Source organism: Triturus cristatus, chromosome 7 (assembly GCF_964204655.1).
Source record: "Triturus cristatus chromosome 7, aTriCri1.1, whole genome shotgun sequence".
Lineage (NCBI taxonomy): Eukaryota > Metazoa > Chordata > Amphibia > Caudata > Salamandridae > Triturus > Triturus cristatus.
The window spans coordinates 555,334,712-555,356,199 of record NC_140590.1 but is presented as its reverse complement, the minus strand read 5'-3'; the positions used below and the strand labels follow the sequence as shown (position 1 = coordinate 555,356,199).

General features: G+C 42.9%; 1 protein-coding gene across 1 annotated transcript in view; it reads left to right on the top strand.

Moving 5' to 3' along the window:
- Nucleotides 1-21,488, top strand: part of MRPS7 (mitochondrial ribosomal protein S7) — a 115,311-nt gene that overhangs the window by 9,840 nt on the left and 83,983 nt on the right. Inside the window, exon 2 of the mRNA XM_085617031.1 lies at nucleotides 20,757-20,948. Coding sequence (XP_085473157.1) covers nucleotides 20,757-20,948 — 192 coding nt within the window. The remainder of the gene's footprint in view (nucleotides 1-20,756; nucleotides 20,949-21,488) is intronic.

Here is a 21,488-nt window from a genome sequence, read left to right as displayed (position 1 = left end):
TGAACCAGCTCGTGTCGTGCATGTGCCTCTCTGCGTGGGGCTCAGTGTTTCTTCACAAATTGTAGGACTGCAGCGTGTGTGAGATATAGTGCGTCTGAGACCGCATGATACCTGACGAAGTTGCCATGATCCATAAGGGTGCCATCATCAAACAACGCGCCCACTGTGGTGATTCCTCCCTCAGTCCAGGCAAGAAGACGCCGTTTAGTGAGTAGGCCAGTGGGGGTAGTGATGCCCAGGAGTGGTACGTTATCAGAGTACAAAGGGCAACTCCGCGTCTAATGAGTGGCTTTTTTCCCAGTACGCAAGCGCAGTGCATAAGAGTGGTGGGGTGCCGGTTGGTATTCGGGCTATTGGTAGAAGCAGTGCGTGGAGCCCCCCCCCCCCGGTCTATGTCAGCGGGGTTATAATCTATCTCATGCAGGTTACGCCGCGCCAGCCAGTACGAAAGCCACTGTAGTTGACTCGCGTAACAGTAGGCACAGAAATCTGGGGCACTCAGTCCACCCTTGTCGGTATCCAGTTGTAATTTAGCTAGTCCCACCCTTCGATGGCCCGCACACCAAATCAGGTTAGATAGCATCTTGTTTAGTGAGTTAAGAAGTGGAGTCGGGATCACCACCGGTAGGTTAGTAAAGAAATATAACAAATGCGGCAGGACCACCATTTTTGAGATTGCCACTCGGCCCATCACAGAAAGCGGTAGGGAAGACCAGAATGAGATCTGTGCTCGGAGTGATCTGATAGCTTTACACAAGTTACCCTCTATAAGGTCCGACACGGTTCTATACACTTGTATACCTAGGTATTTGAACGTGTTTGTAGCGACCCGTAGGGAGTGCGGGTCAAGCTGGATGGCCTCTGGGCGTTCCCCAGAACGGAAAAAGAAAGTATAAGACTTACTCTCATTTATGGTAAGGCCTAATAGATGTGCAAAGGTGGTGAAACACGTCTGAGATGGGTGTGAGATCCGTAGTCAGGTCTTTGGCATACAATATTATATCATCTGCATACGCAGAAATTATATGTGTAGCCTGCCCCAAGCGTATACCTGTCTGCACCTTGAGAGCTAGAGGTTCTAGGGCTAACACGAACAGTAGCGGGGACAAGGGGCAGCCCTGGCAGATGCCCTTACCAATCAGGTATACTCGGGAGAGGTGGCTCCCAGTGCGGGCGACTTGCACATAGCCTATTTTTCCTATTTTTTCAACATCCTTCCAGTTAGTGGTAGAAATGAGTGTGAAACCAATAATGGATCTCAGAAAACTATACCTTTCTGAAAACTAGACAAAATTCTAAATTCAGCAAGGGGTCATTTGTGTAGATCCTTCAAGGTTTTTGTTTAGAAACTAGCAGTTGAAAATATTGAAATTGAGTTGAAAAAACAGCCATTTGTGCCAACGTTTTCACTTATAACTTTTTCTAAGTATGACAGATTTCTTTAAAGCAATATACCGTTACATCCGCTGGATCCTTCAGGTTGTGGGGATATATAAGACCTGAGGAACCCAGAGCCATTAACTGAGCTGCGCCTTGCAATGGTTTTTCATTGTGTAGCTGGTGTAGCAATTCATTTCGTAAAATATAAAGATGAAAAAACAGGTACCTAGGAAACCAATATATTTCCGAAATGGGAACAAAATAGAGAGTTTAGAGGCAGTGTTTATTTGCACATCTCCAAAATTGTGGGTACCTATACAAGCATGTGAATTAGAGGTCATTTTTCAAAATGACTTCTTTTTTTACAAATTGTCTTACATTGCAGAAACGCAAAGAAAGTCAATTGGTAATAATACTTGTTCTACCACTCTGTGTTCCCCTCCCTACGTCTCCCAATAAAAATGCTACCTCACTTGTGTGGGTAGGTTTAGTATCCGCTACAGGAAACAGCCCAAAACGCAACATGGACATATGAAATTCTTCCACTGAAAAAGGACCCTTTGTGTGTAATGTGCCTAGCTGTGGATTTTGAACCCTAGCTCAGCCAGCACCTAGGGAAACCTAGCAAACATATTTTTTTGAAAACTAGACACCCATGGGAATCCAGGATGGTTGTGTTACGCAGAATCCTTTGCAAACCTAATTTTCTAAAAAAAAAACACAAAAAAAACCCCACATTTTCCTCATATTTCTGCGATGGAAAGTTCTGGAATCTGCATGGATCCACAAACTTCCACCCACATTCTCCCGATAAATATGGTACCTCACTTGTGTGAGTAGGCCTAGTGCCTACGACAGCCAACAGCCCAAAACGCAACGTTTTTGGGCTGACTACACTTGTTATATAGATATACAGGCATCGCTACCACAGGGTTTTAATATCTATAGCTGCAATAGGGTACCGAAGCGTGGAGGAGGGGTAGCAGTTATTACTAGAGAAGACTTAGCATCCAGCTGCCAGACGATTCTCCTCTCTTTTGGAGAAATAATCTCGTTTTCTATAGAGATCAACAGGCAACAATCATTTAAGGGTATAGTCTTATATAGACCACCTTGCTCCAGAAAAAACTTTTCTCAGAAAATTGCCGATCTTTTGGAGAATTTCATCTAAGAAACCTACTACACAGTCTTAGGAGATTTTAATTACCAGCTAGAGGTGAACTCTGACCCTGATACTGCAGCACTTCTGCAAACTCTCTCGGCGTTGGGCTTAGATCAAATAGTCCGAGAACCAACACAGCAGGCAGGTCACACCTTGGATGGGATTTTTACTAATAACCCCAAACTAATCAATGTAAAGACATCTCAAGTAGCATGGTCTGACCATAGAGCAGTCTTTTTTTAACTCTCTCTTCCGCAATTTAATTCTAATATAAAGAAATCACCATCTACTTTCCTTTCACGAACCTGGCGGAATGTGCAGTCAGGCCATCTCAATGAAGTACTGGAGAATACACCTCTAGTTCTTACAAATGATGTTGTGACAGCAGCCAAACAATATAGTAAATGGCTGGAAACTTGCATCAAACCCAGTAGCTCCGGTCAAAACGGTCAAAATAAAATTACAAAGTCCCTCCCTCATTTGAACTTAGGAAATGGAAGCAAAACTTTAGAAAACAGGGAAGAAGGTGGAGAACGGCCACTTATGATGATCTTAATTTGAAAGCCAAGGCATTATACTTTACAAAGAAGATTGAGGTAGCTAAAGACTCAAATAAAAAACATTTTTGGACAATCACAAAACTGACAAATAACTGCAACAAAAAATCTCTGACTGCTAATCAGCCTCTTTGTGATTCGCTGGCAAAGCTCTTAGAAAAAGTAGAAACAATTTAAAAAATATTTTCAAATTCTAAACCAGCACCCACTATGTCATCTTCCAATTTGAACAATCAGCCCTTTAATGCAGCCAAAATTATGACAGAATTTATTGCTCCATCAATCGAGGACATTAGAAATATACTGGAAACCTCTACCTCGGGTTATCCATATGATCTCTGCCCGCCTAACATAATTAAACTGGCAGCAGAAGTTATTGCGTCTAAACTAACGACTATCAAGCCAGATGTGAAACGGGTATTCGTTCCAAATATGTGGAAGAAGGCAGCCTTGATTCCCCTTCTAAAAAAAAAAGCCTCACTTGACCATAATGACTCAACCAATTATCATTCAATGTCCCGTCTTCCGTTAACCCCATGCATGCTGCGCGCATTTTCGTGCTGTGCGGGCGATTTAAATAGTGGGCGGGATTCGGGCGGCCCCCGGCTGTCCTCCGCGCACACCCACCGTGACGTGTGACGTATGACGGCCCCCGGCCGTCCGAAGCATGCAAGGGGTTAATAGCCAAAATAGCTGAAAAGTTTTTGAATGACCAGCTGGTGATCTTTATTGAGGCTAACAAACTGCTAGACACTGGTCTAGGAGTCCCCCTCTGCCTTTTGAGGGGGTGGGGGCATTAGCAGCCTCCACCCCTATATATGTGCTAAAAATAAATCCCTGGTGCCTAGTGTGCTTTCTGCCCCCCCCACCCCCCGGCCCCCCGGGGGAGGCAGGTTGGAGCTACTGCCCTATCTGCCCCCCAAGGGGGTAGAAAGACTGAATATGCCAAAATTGATTTGGGGGAGCAAAGGGCCTTGCCTAAGGGGCTGCTCCCCACTCCCTGGTGTCCAGTGGGAGGATCCCTGCTTGGGGATCATCCTCCTGAAACTGTTTTTGAGTTAAAAAAGTAACTTTTTCTACTTACCAAGCTAAGTGGCATCCGCCTCCTTGGACTAGTAAAATAAAAAAATAAATGCCGCCTGTGTAGTTTCTCTGACACTATTGCATGCATGTTGTCACATACACATGCCTATGTTATCATGGAAGCGAACCAGCATTTTTTTGTTGCTGATGCTACATCTACAAAAAGTATTGGTCAAGACAATGGGTTCACCAAGGTGAGACCTACCTTACTATCTCTTTTTCTATTCCAATACTCTCCAAAGGACCGTCCACAACCATTTCCTACAATTATGTTTTCACTGGATTCTCTTCAACAAAACAGCCCCTGCACATATCTCCTATATTCATCACCCCTGCTTCTCAGGAACGTCGGCCCTACATCCTCAGTTCACATGGCTTTTCAGCCACTTTCGACAGTGGACTCCATTGTTTGCTACTCCACAATTTCCTATTTAGGCATCTATTGTCTCTTTAACATCAATAAACTGTTTGAAAATGGTGTTGTCATGCCATAACTACCTCACGTCCCCTGTGGGATCACCAAAGACTATGGGATTCCGGTTGTGTGTAGTCGGTGTGTTTAACTTGAAGAAGGAGGTATATTTCCCTCAAAACGTTGGTCGAATTCCCTTATGCTAGAATAAACAAGATCCCAGCTAAACCCATCAAATTCTAGCCAAATCCCTCTCTCTCTGTTTATCCATTTAATGAATATTGGGGAAACAAATGTATTTTTGATTTGGTGCTGATATTTTGTTTTACCAACGAATTTTTGTTAAATGTTGTGTGAGGTGGTTATAAACAAAGTTGACAGATTAAACACAAAACACTTGCACTGACTGGTTACCACTTCAAGGTTCTGTTTCAGAAGCAGACAGGCAGCATGTCAGCGAGGTAGCAGGGCATAATATAGCCTTATAGCCCGCCGTAGCGGGCTATACCGGCTGTTAAAGGCCCGCTGCAGCGTTAAAGGCCCGAGCCGAAGGCGAGGGACTTTAACAAAGCAGAGGGACTTTAAAAGCCGGTATAGCCCTGCTATGAAGGGCTATAAGGCTATTAGAACATTCTGCCACTAGAGGGCAGAATGTTCTAACAAAACAAAGCCTTCAGGGAGCGCAGGGGATTGAAATCCCATCAGGCTCCCTGAAGTCTTTGTTCACAGCCAGAGCTGTGAACAAAGACACATTGGAATGTTGGTGCTCCGGGCTTATACCAGCCATTATAAGCCCAGAGCACTCCATTGTTTTCAATGGAGCTCCCAACATTCCAATGTTCTAATAAGGTGTAAGTATCTCATTACTGTTATGCTCCTTATTCTACGTGTGAGTAAAATGAACCTATATACAATCCGTCCATATTGCTCATCTACACACAAACTAAGCAAACAGGTTGGCAACTATAGCAAGGGTCTTAAAATGACAACGGCCTTCAGAAAAGTTTACATATCCCACCACTGTGAACTGAGGACCCACTATTTGTTCCAGTGGAGTTTTAGTTTGATAAGATAGAGGTGACAGAATAATGGATGACTGCAGCCTCCCTCTGTGTTTTCAGCTACTTGTTGGGAAATCAGTATCTATTAATATTTATTTAAACAAAATGTAGATGGAAAGTGCTGTGAATCTGATGTTCATGTTGTGGATCTATCCACTCAGGAGTATCATGTGGGTGCAAAAGCATCACCCCACAGACCTAACCATAGGGAACGTCGTCCTAAGCCCTAAGCCACTTTATGCTTCCGACCCGTATGGGATGAGACAAAACAAGTATTAATAAATAGAATATAAAAGGCTATCATTCTCAACCCTTTAATAAGATAAACAGAACTCTGTAAATGTCTCACCTCAAAGGTGAAAGAAACCACATGCATCTCACAGAACGAAATTTTGAAATTCGAAGCCAGTGTGGTAAATGAGGTTGAGGACCTATTGTTTAAGGGAACAATTGCTGTGAATGATGTCAGAATATGTCTCAAAACCCCAGCACACATAATTAACCCCTTCAGTGCCCATGACGAGCTGGACTCGTCATGGGCTGCGGTGGCGCTGTGCCCATGACGAGTCCAGCTCGTCATGAACTCCGCCCGCTAATGGAAGGCGCGGCACTGGGCGGGGAAAGGGGCGGGCATGCAAGGGGTTAAACAAAGGAACATTCTGGAACGCTTATTGTTTGTGATTGTGGGAGATGTTGGGCTTGGTAAACATAACTGTTTTTTTCTCTATACTGTCTAGTCCCTTTCAGCTACATGAGATGGTGTTGAATCCACAAACTGCAGACAAATAGCTCTTTTTATACTGCATGAATTAGATATTGAATGAATCCTCTGAAACAGGATTTCCTCATGGATGCCATCTTACATTGGAACGATTTATTGCTTTATTGCTTCTCAGACGTGGTCTGTGGAATGATGGGATATGCTTGGAAACATGATACTCTGCTGGATGCCATTTTGGGGTGGCATAGTATTCTCTGTCTTGGATAGGTTGTATTTCTGTGTTCCAGTGACCCTCCAAATGCCTTTTTTTGTTTGACAGTCTGCAAGGGGTAAAGAGCCACGTAGCTCACTGGGACAGTGGAATCTGTTTTTGATTTTTGCACGAGATCTAAACTGATTGCAATATAGTTATTAGTGCTTGTGTCTTGCCATCTGGCACAAAACCCGAGGACGCAAATTTAATGTGAACCTGATTTACCAATCCAGCTAAGAAATGGATTTTTCAAAGATTGCTTTTGTGGTTATCTCCAGCGCAAAACAAGTGCTGCTCATATTTTAAGAAATATTTGCGTGAAAATTGGTGCAAAAGTTGTTTGTGCCACTTTTTGTGCACTATCATCAGAGTCCAAATACCCTGTTTGGATTTTTGCCAGATAATTTAAGCAGTCCAACTGTACAGCATAAGGCACCTAGAGCACCTAACTAAACCTTGTTGTGGTGTAGGTGGTTATACGTTTTTTGTCATATTACTTTTTGTGTAAACCAAGACTTTGTATAACTGGATTGTAAACCCTTCTATCATGTTACTGCAATAAAATCCAGCTGTTTTGGTACTGACTTTAAATTCTTCTGATGTGTAGCTGTATTGTTAGCCCTGTGTTGTGTTTGTTTGAGCTAAACATTCTTGTGGTGTCATTCCAATATAAACCCATTGAGATGTCTATCCACCCTGTTGTGATTTGTTTCGGTCATAAGCCTTCATTTGGTACTAATTAATTGTAGGCCATGCCTTTGTGTTAATGATTGTAAACCCTTCTATGGTGTCAGTTCATCACATACTTTATAAAGTTATTGAAACATTGTAAAGTCTATGGTGTCAATCCATCAAAATCCAAACTGTGGTATTGGAGCATTGTTAACCCTTCTTTGATGCTACTGTATTGTTAATGGCGCTGTGTTGCTCGCGGATGGTTAATATTACTGACGTGTTGTAAACCCAGCTGTGATCTTGTGCACCATTATCCCTACTGTGATGTAAGTCTATTGCAGACCCTGTGTATTTGTGCAGTGTAAACCCTGCTTTGGTTTGACTACACTTAGGGCTAGATGTACAAAGCTTTCGAATTGTGATGACCAATTTGTGAAATTTTGTGAATCTCAGGTTAGTAATCGCAAGTCAGAATGTATGTACGTCGGTCGGTGAAAATTAGCGAGTCGCAAACGAGTTGCCTCCTTATTTTAGAACTTAGATTTAGCGATTTCCTCAATGGCGAACTCCATTGCAATAAGTGAATGTGCTCACAAACGTTTAAAATTGTTTCCTGGTTCAGGGTTATGACTGAAATTCTCCGAAAAAGAACTTGAAATACTTCCGGAGGAGTGCTTCAACAATCATGACCTCCTGTGTGGGTGGCCATCTATGACTGTGCCGGAGGCACAAAAGTGCAAAATCTGTCTGGAGATGCAGATGAAAATTAAATTCTGTAGGTGTGGCACAGCGCTCCGTTGAAGAGATATGGAAGAGGTGGTAGGACCTCAGATCCCACACTAAACGAGCATTGGCATAGCCAATAGGTCTCGCCTTTGGGAACTAAAGGGGGTGGTGTAAATAATAGGAGAGTGAAGGTTAATTAGTTATTTTGTTAGTTAGTTAGTGAGTTAGTGAGAGTGATAGATTTAGTGAGTTAGTTAGTGAGAGAGAGATGGGACGGGGACCCTTGGGGATGTAGCAATAATTAATGCTAATGAAACTACTTTTTAGGATGTTAACATCTACAAAATGTTGTTGACTGATATCAATGATGATAGAAAACCATGATCGCCCATGCATAAAGCCACCTTACCAAACTACCAATGGCTGAAAAATAGCTTTCTAAAAGCCCATTCTGTATATGTATCTGTATATGTATCTGTATGTATGTGGGTGATGTGTCAATAGCTCTCGCCAAGACCTAACAATGGTTAAGAAGAGGGAAGGTCATGTGAGTGTGTAGAAAGTGCACTACCATTTGTCCTGGTCTGTCTCTAGATTCCAGTTGTTGACTCAGTCTCGGTACATTTCTAGGGGCCAGGTTTTTTTAAAATTAAAAAATATGGGTAAAGGAGCAATGGAGGTGCAGGGGAGCAATGCCACTGGTGGCAAGGAGAGAGGGGCAATAGGGCATTTGGGCACTCATAATAAAAGCAGTGGGGAAAGGAAAGGGGTGGGAGAAGCAACAGACAAGCTGGGATAGAGAACAACATGGACGGCACCGGGAAGGGACGCAGAGGGTGAAGATAGAAGCAGCACACAGGGAAGGGGGAGAAAGTTAAGAGCAAAAGAAAGAAGTAGGTCCCTGAATTTAACCAGTGGAACCATTCAAGTCCTCCAATCAAAAGGAGGAAGAAGAAGAAATACTCCAGAGGCAGAATAAACAAGGAATTGAATGGAAAGCCATTGCATAAGTCCAATCAAAAGCAAGTGGCTTATCCACTGCCCAATATAGGTACATATTTTAATATATTGAGGGCAATAGGTCTTCAACAACAGACAGCTAAAGCTATCTGTATGGGAGACCTAAAAAGAGAGTTGGCATGGGAATTCGTATGTTTATTTAATTACTGAAGTGGTTTGCCTTGAAAGAACATTTTCTTTCTGTTTGAAAGCAGTTTACGATTTTGGAAGCATGTTGGTGAGTGTGTGATTCATTGACATCAGTGCTTGCACTGGAATTGGTTAACCTCTTCAGTGCCCATGACGAGCTGGACTCGTCATGGGCCGCGGTAGCGCTGTGCCCATGACGAGTCCAGCTCGTCATAGACCCCGCCCGCTAATGCAATGGCCGGCACAGGGCGGGGAAAGGGGCGGCCACTGAAGGGGTTAAAAAAAATTAAATGCAATCTCAGATGACTGTCCAGCTTGCGGTGAGTTGCATAAAGAGGTCCCTTGGTGGAACTTTAAATACAAACAGAACCATAGCTGGCCTGCAGGCATTGTCTGTGAAAGAGACACACACGAAGAGCAGAGTCTAGAAAGGCACATCAATTGCATTATCTAATCATTACACCGCCAGCTCACAAGGCCAATCCTGTAACATTTACTGTCTTTGAATCTATTCTGAAGTAATCTTTGCAAGCCATTTCCATCGTGTGTGATGCCATCTTTAAGTTGAACATACACAACCTTCTAACCTCCAAACACAACCCAGGTTTTAGACAGGTTCGCTGCCCACCTCACAGATGGGTAACAACACTTGCTGGTGGTTCCTTGTGATGGCTTTCATCCCCTCACATACCAATTTATCATTAAAACACATTTTCTGCGATTTAGGTAAATCCCAGCTTGCCCAGCTATTGATCTTCGGCTTTATTCCTTTAAGATATCTTTTAATATCTTCAAACTTTGTTTTTCCAGACTGCTTACTTTTTCCAAACATCTTGTTAACAACTTTTTGGTTTACAAGCTTTAAATGTATTGATTTTTCTAAATATTTACTTCTGCTGTAGACTGAATGCTGCTGCAAGCAGAGTCGTAGAGACCGGTGTCCTCCTTCCCCAGAGACACAACTAGGCTGAGAGCTATGCCTTGCTTTCTCACCTCAAGAACTCTCTGTTAGGAGCACCTACCAGGAGTGTAAACCATGCCTGCCAGGACCAGATGCACAGAACTGTTGGGTGTGCGCACCAGCTTCCTGTTTATGTTTCTCCTAAAACGCTGAAACATGGGGTTATCAGGCTCTGTAAGACTCCGGATAGAGTCCCATGTCATGGAGGCTAGAAGTGCTTGCTGGGAGTTACTAGGCCTGGGGTTCATGCATGGGTGTCACAGCCACATAGAAGAAAGCAGTGGGCAGCCCCTGCCAGATCTAATTGCGTGACTGAGTCTTTTTTTAAAAATTTTTTAATTTTTTTTTATTGAAAATACATGAGTCAGTTGATTCCAAATAGTCAATATACAGTATAATTATACAAATAAACCATAACTATAGAATCATTAATGAACAAATAGCGCATATAATAACTGCATGATATACGATTAAAGTGAATACCAGCACTTCGTAAACAAAGAAAATCTCAACAAAATTATAGACACTAAACGGAGTTAATATTCAGAGATCCGAAGACAAATATTGCTTAACTGAGCCCCAAATTTGACAACCCAACTTCTTTTTACAATGGCCTTTAATAGCATATAGACTATACTCCATATTGTAAACATGATAAAACTGTGCACGCCATGCCTCAAATGTGGGCGGTTCCTTCTGGAGCCAATACGAGGCTATACTTAACCTAAAAACTGCAGTAGCAAGGAATATTAGAAAAATCTGCTTCTTTGGTATCCCTTCTGCCACAATTCCCATTTCCACCCCCAACAAAATCTGAACAGCTGTTAATTGTATAGGAACACCAAGAATTTTTGTTAAAAGCTGCTGCACCTGGTGCAAAAGTGTAGCCAAAGTAGAACAAGAATTTTTTTTTTTATATCATCTGCAGGAAGATGCCCACATCGGAAGCATTCCCCTGTATGAACCCCACTCCAATTTGAGACTTTATCTGGAGTATAGTATAAATTGAAAAGTGACTTAAAATGTTGAGCCGACAGTTTGGCAGATAGGAATAGTTGGATTGCCAATCTAATAGAAACCACTAAATTTATATCAGATCTTCCCAATCTGATCCCCCATTTTCGATTCTGCTCTACTAAATCATCCGACTTAGTGCTAAGCATTAAACTATATAAAGTGCCTAATCTTACAGTTTTCCGATTTGCTTCCAACAAGGGTTAGGTGAGATATTGCCACGCACCTGCATTAAATACTGTCTGATTTGTAGGTACTTGTAGAAGTCTTCCCTAGGTAGCTGATAGTGCTCACAAAGTTGATCAAATGATTTAAGACCCTCTATAGAGTATAGGTCTCCCAAAATCCGTATGCCTTTTATTCTCCAATTATAAACTACCTGGTCCCAAAACACCGTTGGAAAAAATGTTGTAGCAGCTAATGGTGTATACCAAGAGATTTTCCCAAACTGATACATTTTCCTAACGGCTTTCCACACTTTATAAGCTGCCCCTAGAACCTTAAATCTAATACGCTTGTAATAGCTCCAATCCAAATTTAAAAACAGACAGTTCTTTGCTTTAACACCCAATAGCATCTCATAGATAGATGGACACTCCGCCTTATCTAAAGGTCCCACACCTGTAAGTAATATATTTATTCTTTGTATCATACATGCATAATAGTACAAAGTAAAATCCGGTACCGACCAGCCTCCTACCGACCGAGGTAAAACCATATATCTCATAGCACGGCGGGCCTTTCCCCTAGACCATAGAAAACGCATACAGATGAATTGTAATTGCATTAAACTTGCATGAGAAATTTCTAAAGGCAAACATCTAAAAAAAATACAGGATTTTAGGCAAAATCATCATTTTAAGTAGATTACATCTCCCTACAAGAGAGAGGTGTAAGCATTCAGCTCGATCTAATTGTTTCTGTACACCAGACATAATATCATCCCAGTTTGTCTTAACAAGATCAGTTGCTAAGGCTCTAATCTTCACACCCAAGTAGGTAACCTCTTCATAAACCCTCGGGTCAGAGTAGTTCAGTGAGTTAGTACACAAAATCTGAGTCTTGGCTGCGTTCAACTTGTATCCGGAGGCTGCACCAAATTCAGAAGCTAAGTATTCTATTTCCTGCATTGCGGCCGTCGGTCTTGGCGAAACAATAGCTACATCGTCCGCGTACGCAAGGACTTTAAACTGATAATTCTGAATGTTTATTGGCTGTATCTTAATACTTGACTCAAGCATCTTTAAAAACGGATCGATGTATAAAGAAAAAAGTACCGCGTTGAATCTGAACTGCCTCCGACTCGAGTCCCATGGTGCAGATTCGGGCCCCAGGTTGACGATATAAAGTCTGCAACGAGGCTATGAACTCCTGGCCAAAGCCCCGTAACTTCAATACTTCCCATAAAAAACTCCATGAGACTCGGTCGAAGGCCTTCTCAGCATCTAATAAGATTAAAGATAACGCTTCCCCTGATACATTAGCGTAGTCAAAAAGTGTAATTACCCGATTAACGTGATTAGTCGTGCCCCGATGCGGAATAAATCCATGTTGAATATTAGACACTAATGGGGTAATAACTGATGACAGCCGAGCGGCCAATATCTTCGAGTACATTTTCCCATCTGCATTTAAAAGTGATATGGGGCGATAAGAGCCAGGCAGATTTTTCGGCTTATCCTTTTTATGGAACACAACAATCCCGGCTTCGTCCCAGGACTTGGGGGCACCCTGCTTCTGGGCCGCAGTGATTGTAGCTAGCAGATCGAATTTCAATACACTAAAAAAAACTTTTATACACTTCCAGTGGTAGTTTATCTGGGCCTGCAGCCTTGCCTTTAGCCAACCCGTTCACTGCTGTTTCTAATTCCTCAAGTGTAATTGGAGCATCTAATCTTGCTGCCTCCTCATGAGAAAGCTCTGATATACAATATTGCCGGAGGAGATTACAAGCTTTGTCGTCATCATAAACCTCGCCTTGGTAAAGGCTACTATAAAATTGTCTAAACACTTCTAAAATACCATTTGCACCCTCAACCAAGGCTCCATTCTGATCTACAATATTATCAATTTTTTGAGCGGCCGTTCTTGCTCTAAGTTTTTGGGCGAGGCACCTGCCACTTGCCTCCCCATACTAATATTGCAATTGTCGTTTAATCAAGAACTTTTTCGCAGGTTCCTGAGACCAATGAAGATTAATTTTTGCTTTATGTCGAGCTACCTCCGATGTGAAATCACTTATATCAATCCCAGTATGTACCCCCTGCATTAACGATTCCTCAGCCACAATCAAGGCCTTATAAAGCACTTGAAATTTCGCCGCCTGCTGCTTTTGATTATATAACCCGTAGCTCAGGACTTCTCCCCTAAAGGCGGCCTTGAAGGCATCCCAAACAAACCCAGGTTGAGTGCTTTCTCGATTCATATTGAAGAAATTGGTAATCCATTCCTTCATTTGTTCTACAAATTGCTGATCAAATAGTAACTTCCGATCAAAAGAAAACAGCCTAGGCTTCCTGACAGGTAGAGAACAATTTACGGATATAACAACTGGGCCATGATCTGATATGATTCTTGGATATCCCTGAATAGATGCTTGATTCAGAATAGATTGGGGGACAAAAAAATAATCCAATCTGACTAACTTCTGGTGAGGCGATGAGTAAAAAGTATATCCCAACTCTGCCCCCCGCAGAAAGGACCAAGCATCTACTAAACCATGTGCCTGCACTACTGATTGTATAGCTTTAAAAACACGCGGTTTTCTACCACTATACTGAGTAGTCTCTTTAAAATCATTTAATGTCAAATTTATATTAAAGTCCCCACAGAGACTCAAGGGCATAGGCCAAGTCGATAACTCAACATTCAAGAAGTCTAAAACAGAATCTTCATCAATGTTAGACCCATATACTCCACAAATCGTACATGTCATACCGCCTACGACACATGACTGAGTCAAAGCCATAGCTAGCCGTATAGGGAGACAGCTAGGGCACTTGCTGCAGGGCGATTCGTTTGAGACCGGAGTAGTGACCGGTAAAGACGAACAGCTGCTGTGCCCATACAGGTCTATCTGTGCAGATTCTGTCCATGCACAATTTATTTGCAGACAAGCGTGACTGGGCGTCTGACCAGACGTATCTCCTGTGCTCAACTCTCCACCCGGGGTCTCAGGACTCTGGCTCAACAATGTTCATCAAGTTGGGGACATCAGGTCATCTCCTAGTGTACATCAGGTCATCTTCTGGTGTGGTCCATTGTTGTCCAGAAGAGATTCTACAATGATTCTCTCTTTCACATGTTCGCATGAGTTCTCCGAGGCCACCACAGCTGGGTAGTACTGCTTAAAAAAAATGCTATAAAAACAAAGTAAATGTTTTTGTTTCTCTATAGAATTTGCCATGGCTGTTGAATCATCAAAATGCGAAGCCTAGCATGGGTTTCATCACGTACCACCTAATCCCATGACATCAGAGGGCTGATTCCTTGTCCCACCTGCAGCCATGTAACCACCTGTTATTTGCTGCTAAGGGGAGCTCTTAGAGCTGCTTACTTCCATTTCCTGCTGCAGCCTTCTGTACCAAGGTATGCAGCAAACGCAAGAACAGTGCTTCAAGGCAGATGCAACAGCAGCCTTTCTGGGTTACCCCGTACATATGTTTTCCTGCACACAATAATAGGAACAGGGAAAACAATCGAGCAGAGAAATACACATGCGGACGTTGAAAGATTGGCCACGTCATTCTATACGTGATAAGTCAAAAAAGATGTGCAATCTGTGCCTCGCGCTGAACGTTCCAGGCCGGTAGCTGCTGCGCACTTGTCATGCGCTCTCGCACGCTCCTCTTTCATTTCTCCCTGAGCGCCCCGCCTGTGCTAGGGGATTCCCTCGGTACACGTTAATGTACAAACGAAGCCCCTTAGAAGGTGCGGCGTAGCCGCTATGCTGCACAGGGCGCTGCTGAGTTGTGCATGTCTGCAGAGAGCAACAAGTAACCTGAGATTGGAATGCAACCTGCCCTCCATCTGGCACACTGCGCGCCGCCGCTGATAATTAAAAACAGATGGCACACGGTCTCGTTGCTGCTCGCTCCCGAGCACCCTAGGCCAGAGGACAGAGAAGGCGGGACATGCACCCGCCTTGGGCCAATTGTGTGCTGTCTTTCTTAGAAAGACACATGCAAAGGCCAATAGCAGGTAAAAAAAGAAAAGCACACAAACAAGCGTGTATTCATACTTTAAAGCCCTTACTAAAAGCCTTGCAGAGCAGCGCATGCATGCTGGCTCAGGCGAGACCTAAAAAGGGTTGTAACGCACCAGAGTGAATTCCGTGCAACAGAATGTGGGCCCTCTACTGTACCCCTACCCACTACACTGGAGGCAATGTTAGAGACAACCCTCGAGCCAGAGGCAGTTGTTTGTTTTGCCGCCAACCTTGACACTTCTGCACCATCGCAAAGTAAGTATGCATTGTTTGTAATTGTACCATTTTTTAAATTAAAACTGTCTTCTACATGCATGTTATATTTAAACTAATTCAGACATATTAGAACAGGATGATTCCATAGCAAAAGAATCCTTTATAGTGCATTATGGTACTAGTAGTTAAGAAGAAACACACAGTAGTCAGTGTCAGAAATGTTTCTAAAGAAATGATATCAGCTAAAGAATTTTTTTTCCTATGTAACGACATTAATATTATGTCCATTATTGAAACAGCTACACCTGAGGAAGCCAATGTTTGTACAAATGTTGAGGGAGAAGAACATGCACAAATGGTGGAGGAAGATCCAATCTTGTTAAGAGAGTCATCCCACTTCACCTCATGGCCACTCCAGCAGTGCAGGTTTCTCTCCACAGTCACCATCAGTTGAGGATGCCATCTAGTTCCTTACTCCAATCCAGCCACCAGTTGTTGGACCCGACAGCTACGTCTCGTAGTGCGTGCTCATAGGCGCCGTGATACTTCTCATGGAAACCAGCCTTCTGTGTCTCAGGCAACTGCAGAATATCAAGCTTTGTTTGGTGGGCTTGAGGGTTTTAATGCGGCAAGTACAGCGTGTGCAACAGAAACAAATGAAAATTGTGAACAAAAAATTGCAAACCATGCAGAAAACCATCATTTGGCAGACAATCCGTCTAAGATGGACACTAAAAGGGACAACTTAGCAAGTGCTCTAGAGAAATTATGCCTACAGTGGCAGGGGACATTGTCAATCAAAGGTGGAAGCCATACAAACGGCCCAAATTGCAAGTGGGGTTGATGCAGAACATCCTGATAGTGAAAACATTGTCAGGCATCAGCTGCACATCTGCTACAGATGCATGTGTGCTGCGGTGCAATAGCAGCCGTACTCCTGTACCTCAGTATGGTGGCACCTCACATTCTGGCAGGAGTCACAAAAAGCATTGATCAGGGAGTACCTAAATAGTTTTTTACCCTCCAGGTCTGTGCTGAAACCGACTTTCATGATAACAGTATATTGCATTTTCTTGTGAAAGTTACAGATTGTTTCAGAACTGACATTAAAGGTATCTTTACTTTGGAACATCAAACAAGCGTGGGACCATTTTTAACATTTTGTGGAATCATATATGACTTAACTTGAGAAGTAATGTGTGGCAAGGTGGTCCCTGCGTCTTCTCCCCTCCACTACTCTGCTCTCATCTGTAGGCTGCTCAGGATCTTCACCCTCTGAATCAGAGTCTGAAACCGCAATGTGTAGGCCTCTCCTGCTGGCAGTATTGTGTTGGATGGCACTCGTTGCTACTATCATACATGCTATTTCTGATACATGTTGTAAGGCACCCCCACTCCAATGTAGGCACCAGAAACGAGCTTTCAGTAAGCAAAATGTCTGCTCAATCGGAGTCCTGGTGCGACAGTGTACACTGTTGTATTGCTGTTCAATTTGGGAAGTGGGAGAAAGGTATGGAGTGAGAATCCAGGGACGTAAGGTATAGGCACTATCACATTGAAAACATACATTAGTGTGAGCCTACAGAAAATTTGCAAGGATTCACCAAAACGTATCTGTATTTACATTTCTTTTCAGTACCTGATATCCATTGTCGAATTCCCCTCTTTCCAGCCATCTGTATACTACACTGTGCCTAAACCTGAAGGCTTCATGGGTGCTTCCTGCATATTGTGACACAATATCAGTTATTAAATGGTGTGCATTGCATACCACTTCTATATTGAGGGAATGTGTATTTTTCCTGTTTCTAAAAAGATGTTCAAGATGGGATAGAGAACATATAGGCACGCATGTACCATCTATACACCCTATGACATGGGGAAATTTGGCAATCCTGTAAAATTGCAATTTGGTGCTTTGCATTTCCTGTGCATTCCTAGGTAGGTATATGTGGCGATGGAGATAGAGAAGCATGGCATCTAGGAATTAACGGATGGAACATGAAAGCACACTTCGAGATACCCCTCCCCCCTCCCGCTACAGCAATCACACCATGGTAACTGCCAGAGGCAAATAGGTGGTGTAACAAGCACAACACCTGCACATGAGTAGGGATAGGATTTCTGCACAGAGTACTACTTTCTGGATTTAGCTTCAAAAGGGCAATGATCTCCAATATGACTCTCTACTTAGCCTGTATTTGTAATGTATTTCTTCCTCTGTTTGTTGAAAAATGGTCAGCCAGACTCTGAAAATCCTCTTTTGTCTCCGCCTCCTTCTCTGCTGAGCAGCTAGTTTTGGCATCCTTCTTGCAATCATGTAAAGAGCAGCCATTGTGGAAACCCCTAATACATTCTGGGTCTGCTTTTGTACTTTGCACCCAGTTACCACCTGTTCTAAATTTGTGTTAAATTGCATATGCAAACAGGCTTTTTTGCAACTAGTCGCTATTTGCGACAGCCTCTAACATACGGTTTGCAAATCGCAGTGATGGATTCTGTAATCGTGATTTGCTATTTTGGGTCGTAAAAACTTCTGAGATATATCGCAAAAGACCTTTTTACATTCGCAAACCACGTTGCGCCCAATTTACGAGTTCCTATTTCTTCATACATCTAGGACTAAAACTCTGTCTTGGTATTAGTGCATTGTAAACTCTGTTCTGATATTGGCCTATTGCAAACCTTTCTGTGCTGCTGGTGCGTTGTAAACCCCTCTCAGTGCATTTTAAGCACTGTTTTTGTTTTAGTGAATCTTAGGCCCTTTAATGATATTCGTGCATTGTACACCCTGCTAAGATGCCAGCACATTGTAAACTCTGCTGGCATGTATTGTAAATCCTGCTGTGATGATAGTGCATCGCAAACTGTTCTGAGGTGTCGGTACATTGCAAACTCTTCTCTGTGATGATAGTATATTCTAAACCCTACTATGATGTGCTGGAGTTCAATATGGGGAAAATATCGTGGAAGCCCTTGCTGGCGGCAGGGTATCAATCGGGCAGCTCTGGTGTTTTTGTCAATGGTAGAACATCCAATTGCTTCAACCCGTGGTATCTCCACATTTACATACCAAGGTGTCTAGTAGTCTTGTTTCCAAAACACTGTTTAGCAGTACACTGCTGTGCCATTTGCACACTTTGTGTGTTGTCTCAGGACACTTTGCCGACAGCGAGTACTCCCATTGGCATTGTTCTCATCAGCCATTTGCTCTCTAGTAAATGTGCTCTCACTATTGTAGCCAGGTAAGGTGGGTCACAGTGGCTCACCATTTGCAAAGCTGCTTACCATTTTATATTGGATGCCTCAAAGTTACTAGTCATCTTCCTTCGTTTTGTTTGTTGCCCCAAGGTCCCTTGATGTCAATACATGTTAAAAACCTGCTTTGATTTTCATGCATCATACTTGCTGCTGTGGTGGTTGATGACCCAGCATGTGGCCAGAAGAAGGGATCTAATTATTCAGAACAAGGACTGGCTATTGTAAGCTTGATAGCTAAGGGTTCCCATTATATATACATATATATAAAAAAGCTATCAAGTTTTTTTGCTCCTCATGCAGGCAGGTTATTTTAGCATGCCCTGCACCAGGGCCATGGTTCATCGGTTTCATTGCTTGTGGATTGATACTCAACCCACTTTGAGAAACTGCTCCAAGCGTGGCTGGTGATCATGGCTGTTAGATTCTATGCACAAACCCCAACCAGATGAACCCCATTCCTGTGCTTGTGCTCTGCCTTTAAGAAGTTATTAACATTCATCACTACTGTGATTTAAGATAAAATTAGAATCCTTGCTATTTTGTCTGACTTTTGCATAGCCTTCAACTTTGGGCAGAATACATTTCTGAGGAGGACATATTATTCTGATCCTGCTTCCCTCAAAGCAATGCCAGTGGTCAGAATGAGAGAGCTTTGCTCAAGAAGCAGTAAAGTGGAGAAATGGAACACCAACCCTGTGGAGGATGTTTGGGTTTAAGATGTGGAGTGGCTGGTGGCTAAATGGGTTGGGTTGTCTGGAACATGAAGGGAGAGAAACATTTGTAAGTTGAAAAAGTGCATTATCTTGATATAGTGTTAGATGGTCATTCTATAATTGAAAACCTTGAGTTGTACAACCATACCTCACAATCCCCATGGGCTCATTACTTGGCCGTCTTCTGTACAGCCTCACTGCTGTCATGGGACTTGTGTGGCAAGGACTTTTAGTGTACAGTGTTATTGCAATGTTCATGTCATGTATGGGCTTATATTGTACGTGGTTCTGTGCAGCTACTTGTGGCTTTCTCTTCTCTATGTAAGTGACATCTGTGTGAGTGGTTGTCAGCTCTTTATGTCTGTCTGTTGAGGAGGATGTGCCTTTTGGGGTTGGTTATGTATGTCATGCACCACTTCTTTTCAGGGTGTACCTGTTTTGTGTGTAATTGTGAAGAATGAAAAAAGTTTCACTAAACAATGGGTAAATCATTGCCTTTATCCGTAAGGTGGATGGAGCATACTGTGCACTCATGAATGGGGCATGAGTTATGTTCACATCAGTGCTAAGCTGCAGCAAAAGCTAGTTGACAGCATGGACTATAATGGCTATTTTTCGTAAATAGCCGACATTATGTACTGTATGTCATGCTAGAAAGTGTGCATTTGTTGTCACAGAAGGTAGGCAAGTATGTTTATTGTTGTGACAATATTCGTGTAAGATTTTTCAAATTTTTGTTGATATGTTTTCATTTGATTTTTGATTTCCTAACAATCTCATAGTTAGATACAAAAATGCAGATCTACACATATTCACGTCTCCCACCCTTAGAGTACAACTTACATACAAGTTGTACATAACAATACGTGCTCATCTTACTGCTAAAGGTTTTTTCATTCCGACTACGAATAGCAAAAGCAGAACATATTTTCAGCCCACATCGGCCAATACAGTTAATATTAATAATTGACCGCTCACCAGTAGGTGAGTAGCTAAGTGTAGCCAAAACATGACCCAGCAACTTCTAGATGCTATTGTTTGATAATCAGCGATGAAGCAATGGGTGAGAGACTGCAACAGGAGGGTTAGAAGCATACATCCCTAGGGAACGATTTTCCCCATTTGAGATTGCATCATCGCACATTATGAATCAAATGACACGGTTTAATGACTGGCAGTATTATTTTTCTGTAATCCTGTTTCAGGGTGATGCAGGTGAGATGGAGCCGCTACAGCCCGGTGTACCTGGAGCCACAGGTGAACAAAGAACATTACCGTCGACCCCTAGAGGAGTTGTCGGAGGAGGAAAAGCTGGAACAGGAGCTGAAAGCTGTGCGTCCCATTAAAGCCGCCCCCTCTAACCTTACCAGCTCAGTTTTTGCAGACCCATTGATCAGGTAGGGCCTATTTCTTTAACTTTACGGAAGCACCACACATGCTTCCTTACGGCAGCAAAAGTAATCTCTGTCCTTTAATGCAGCAGCAGTACCCTTTGTCCTTTATTTACTACAGTAGTACTTTGCCTTACAGTGACACATGGCCTGCTCTTTACTGCAACAGCAAGGTCTGCATTTAACAGTAGCAGCACATACTGTTATAGCATCTCTGTAAACTGCTGTTTACAGCAGTGGCAAACCTATCACACTCCCCTCTGTCCTTTATCAGCACTATTCTTTGCAGCAGCTCTGGGTAGCAGCTGTTCGGTAAGAATAGGATCCTTAACCTCACTCAGTTACATAGTAACTGAGCAGTTCTAGGCGCTTTAAAAAAAACATTTTATTGGTTCCTTACATCTTATTGCATCAACAATGTCCCTTCATTGGGGGGGCGCTAGAGAGCCCACAGCGGAATGGCTGCCTCTTGAGACAGCTCCGCCGATCAGGCACAGAAAGCTGCATTGTATGGATCATCGCGAGCTCGTGTCTCCCGACAATCAC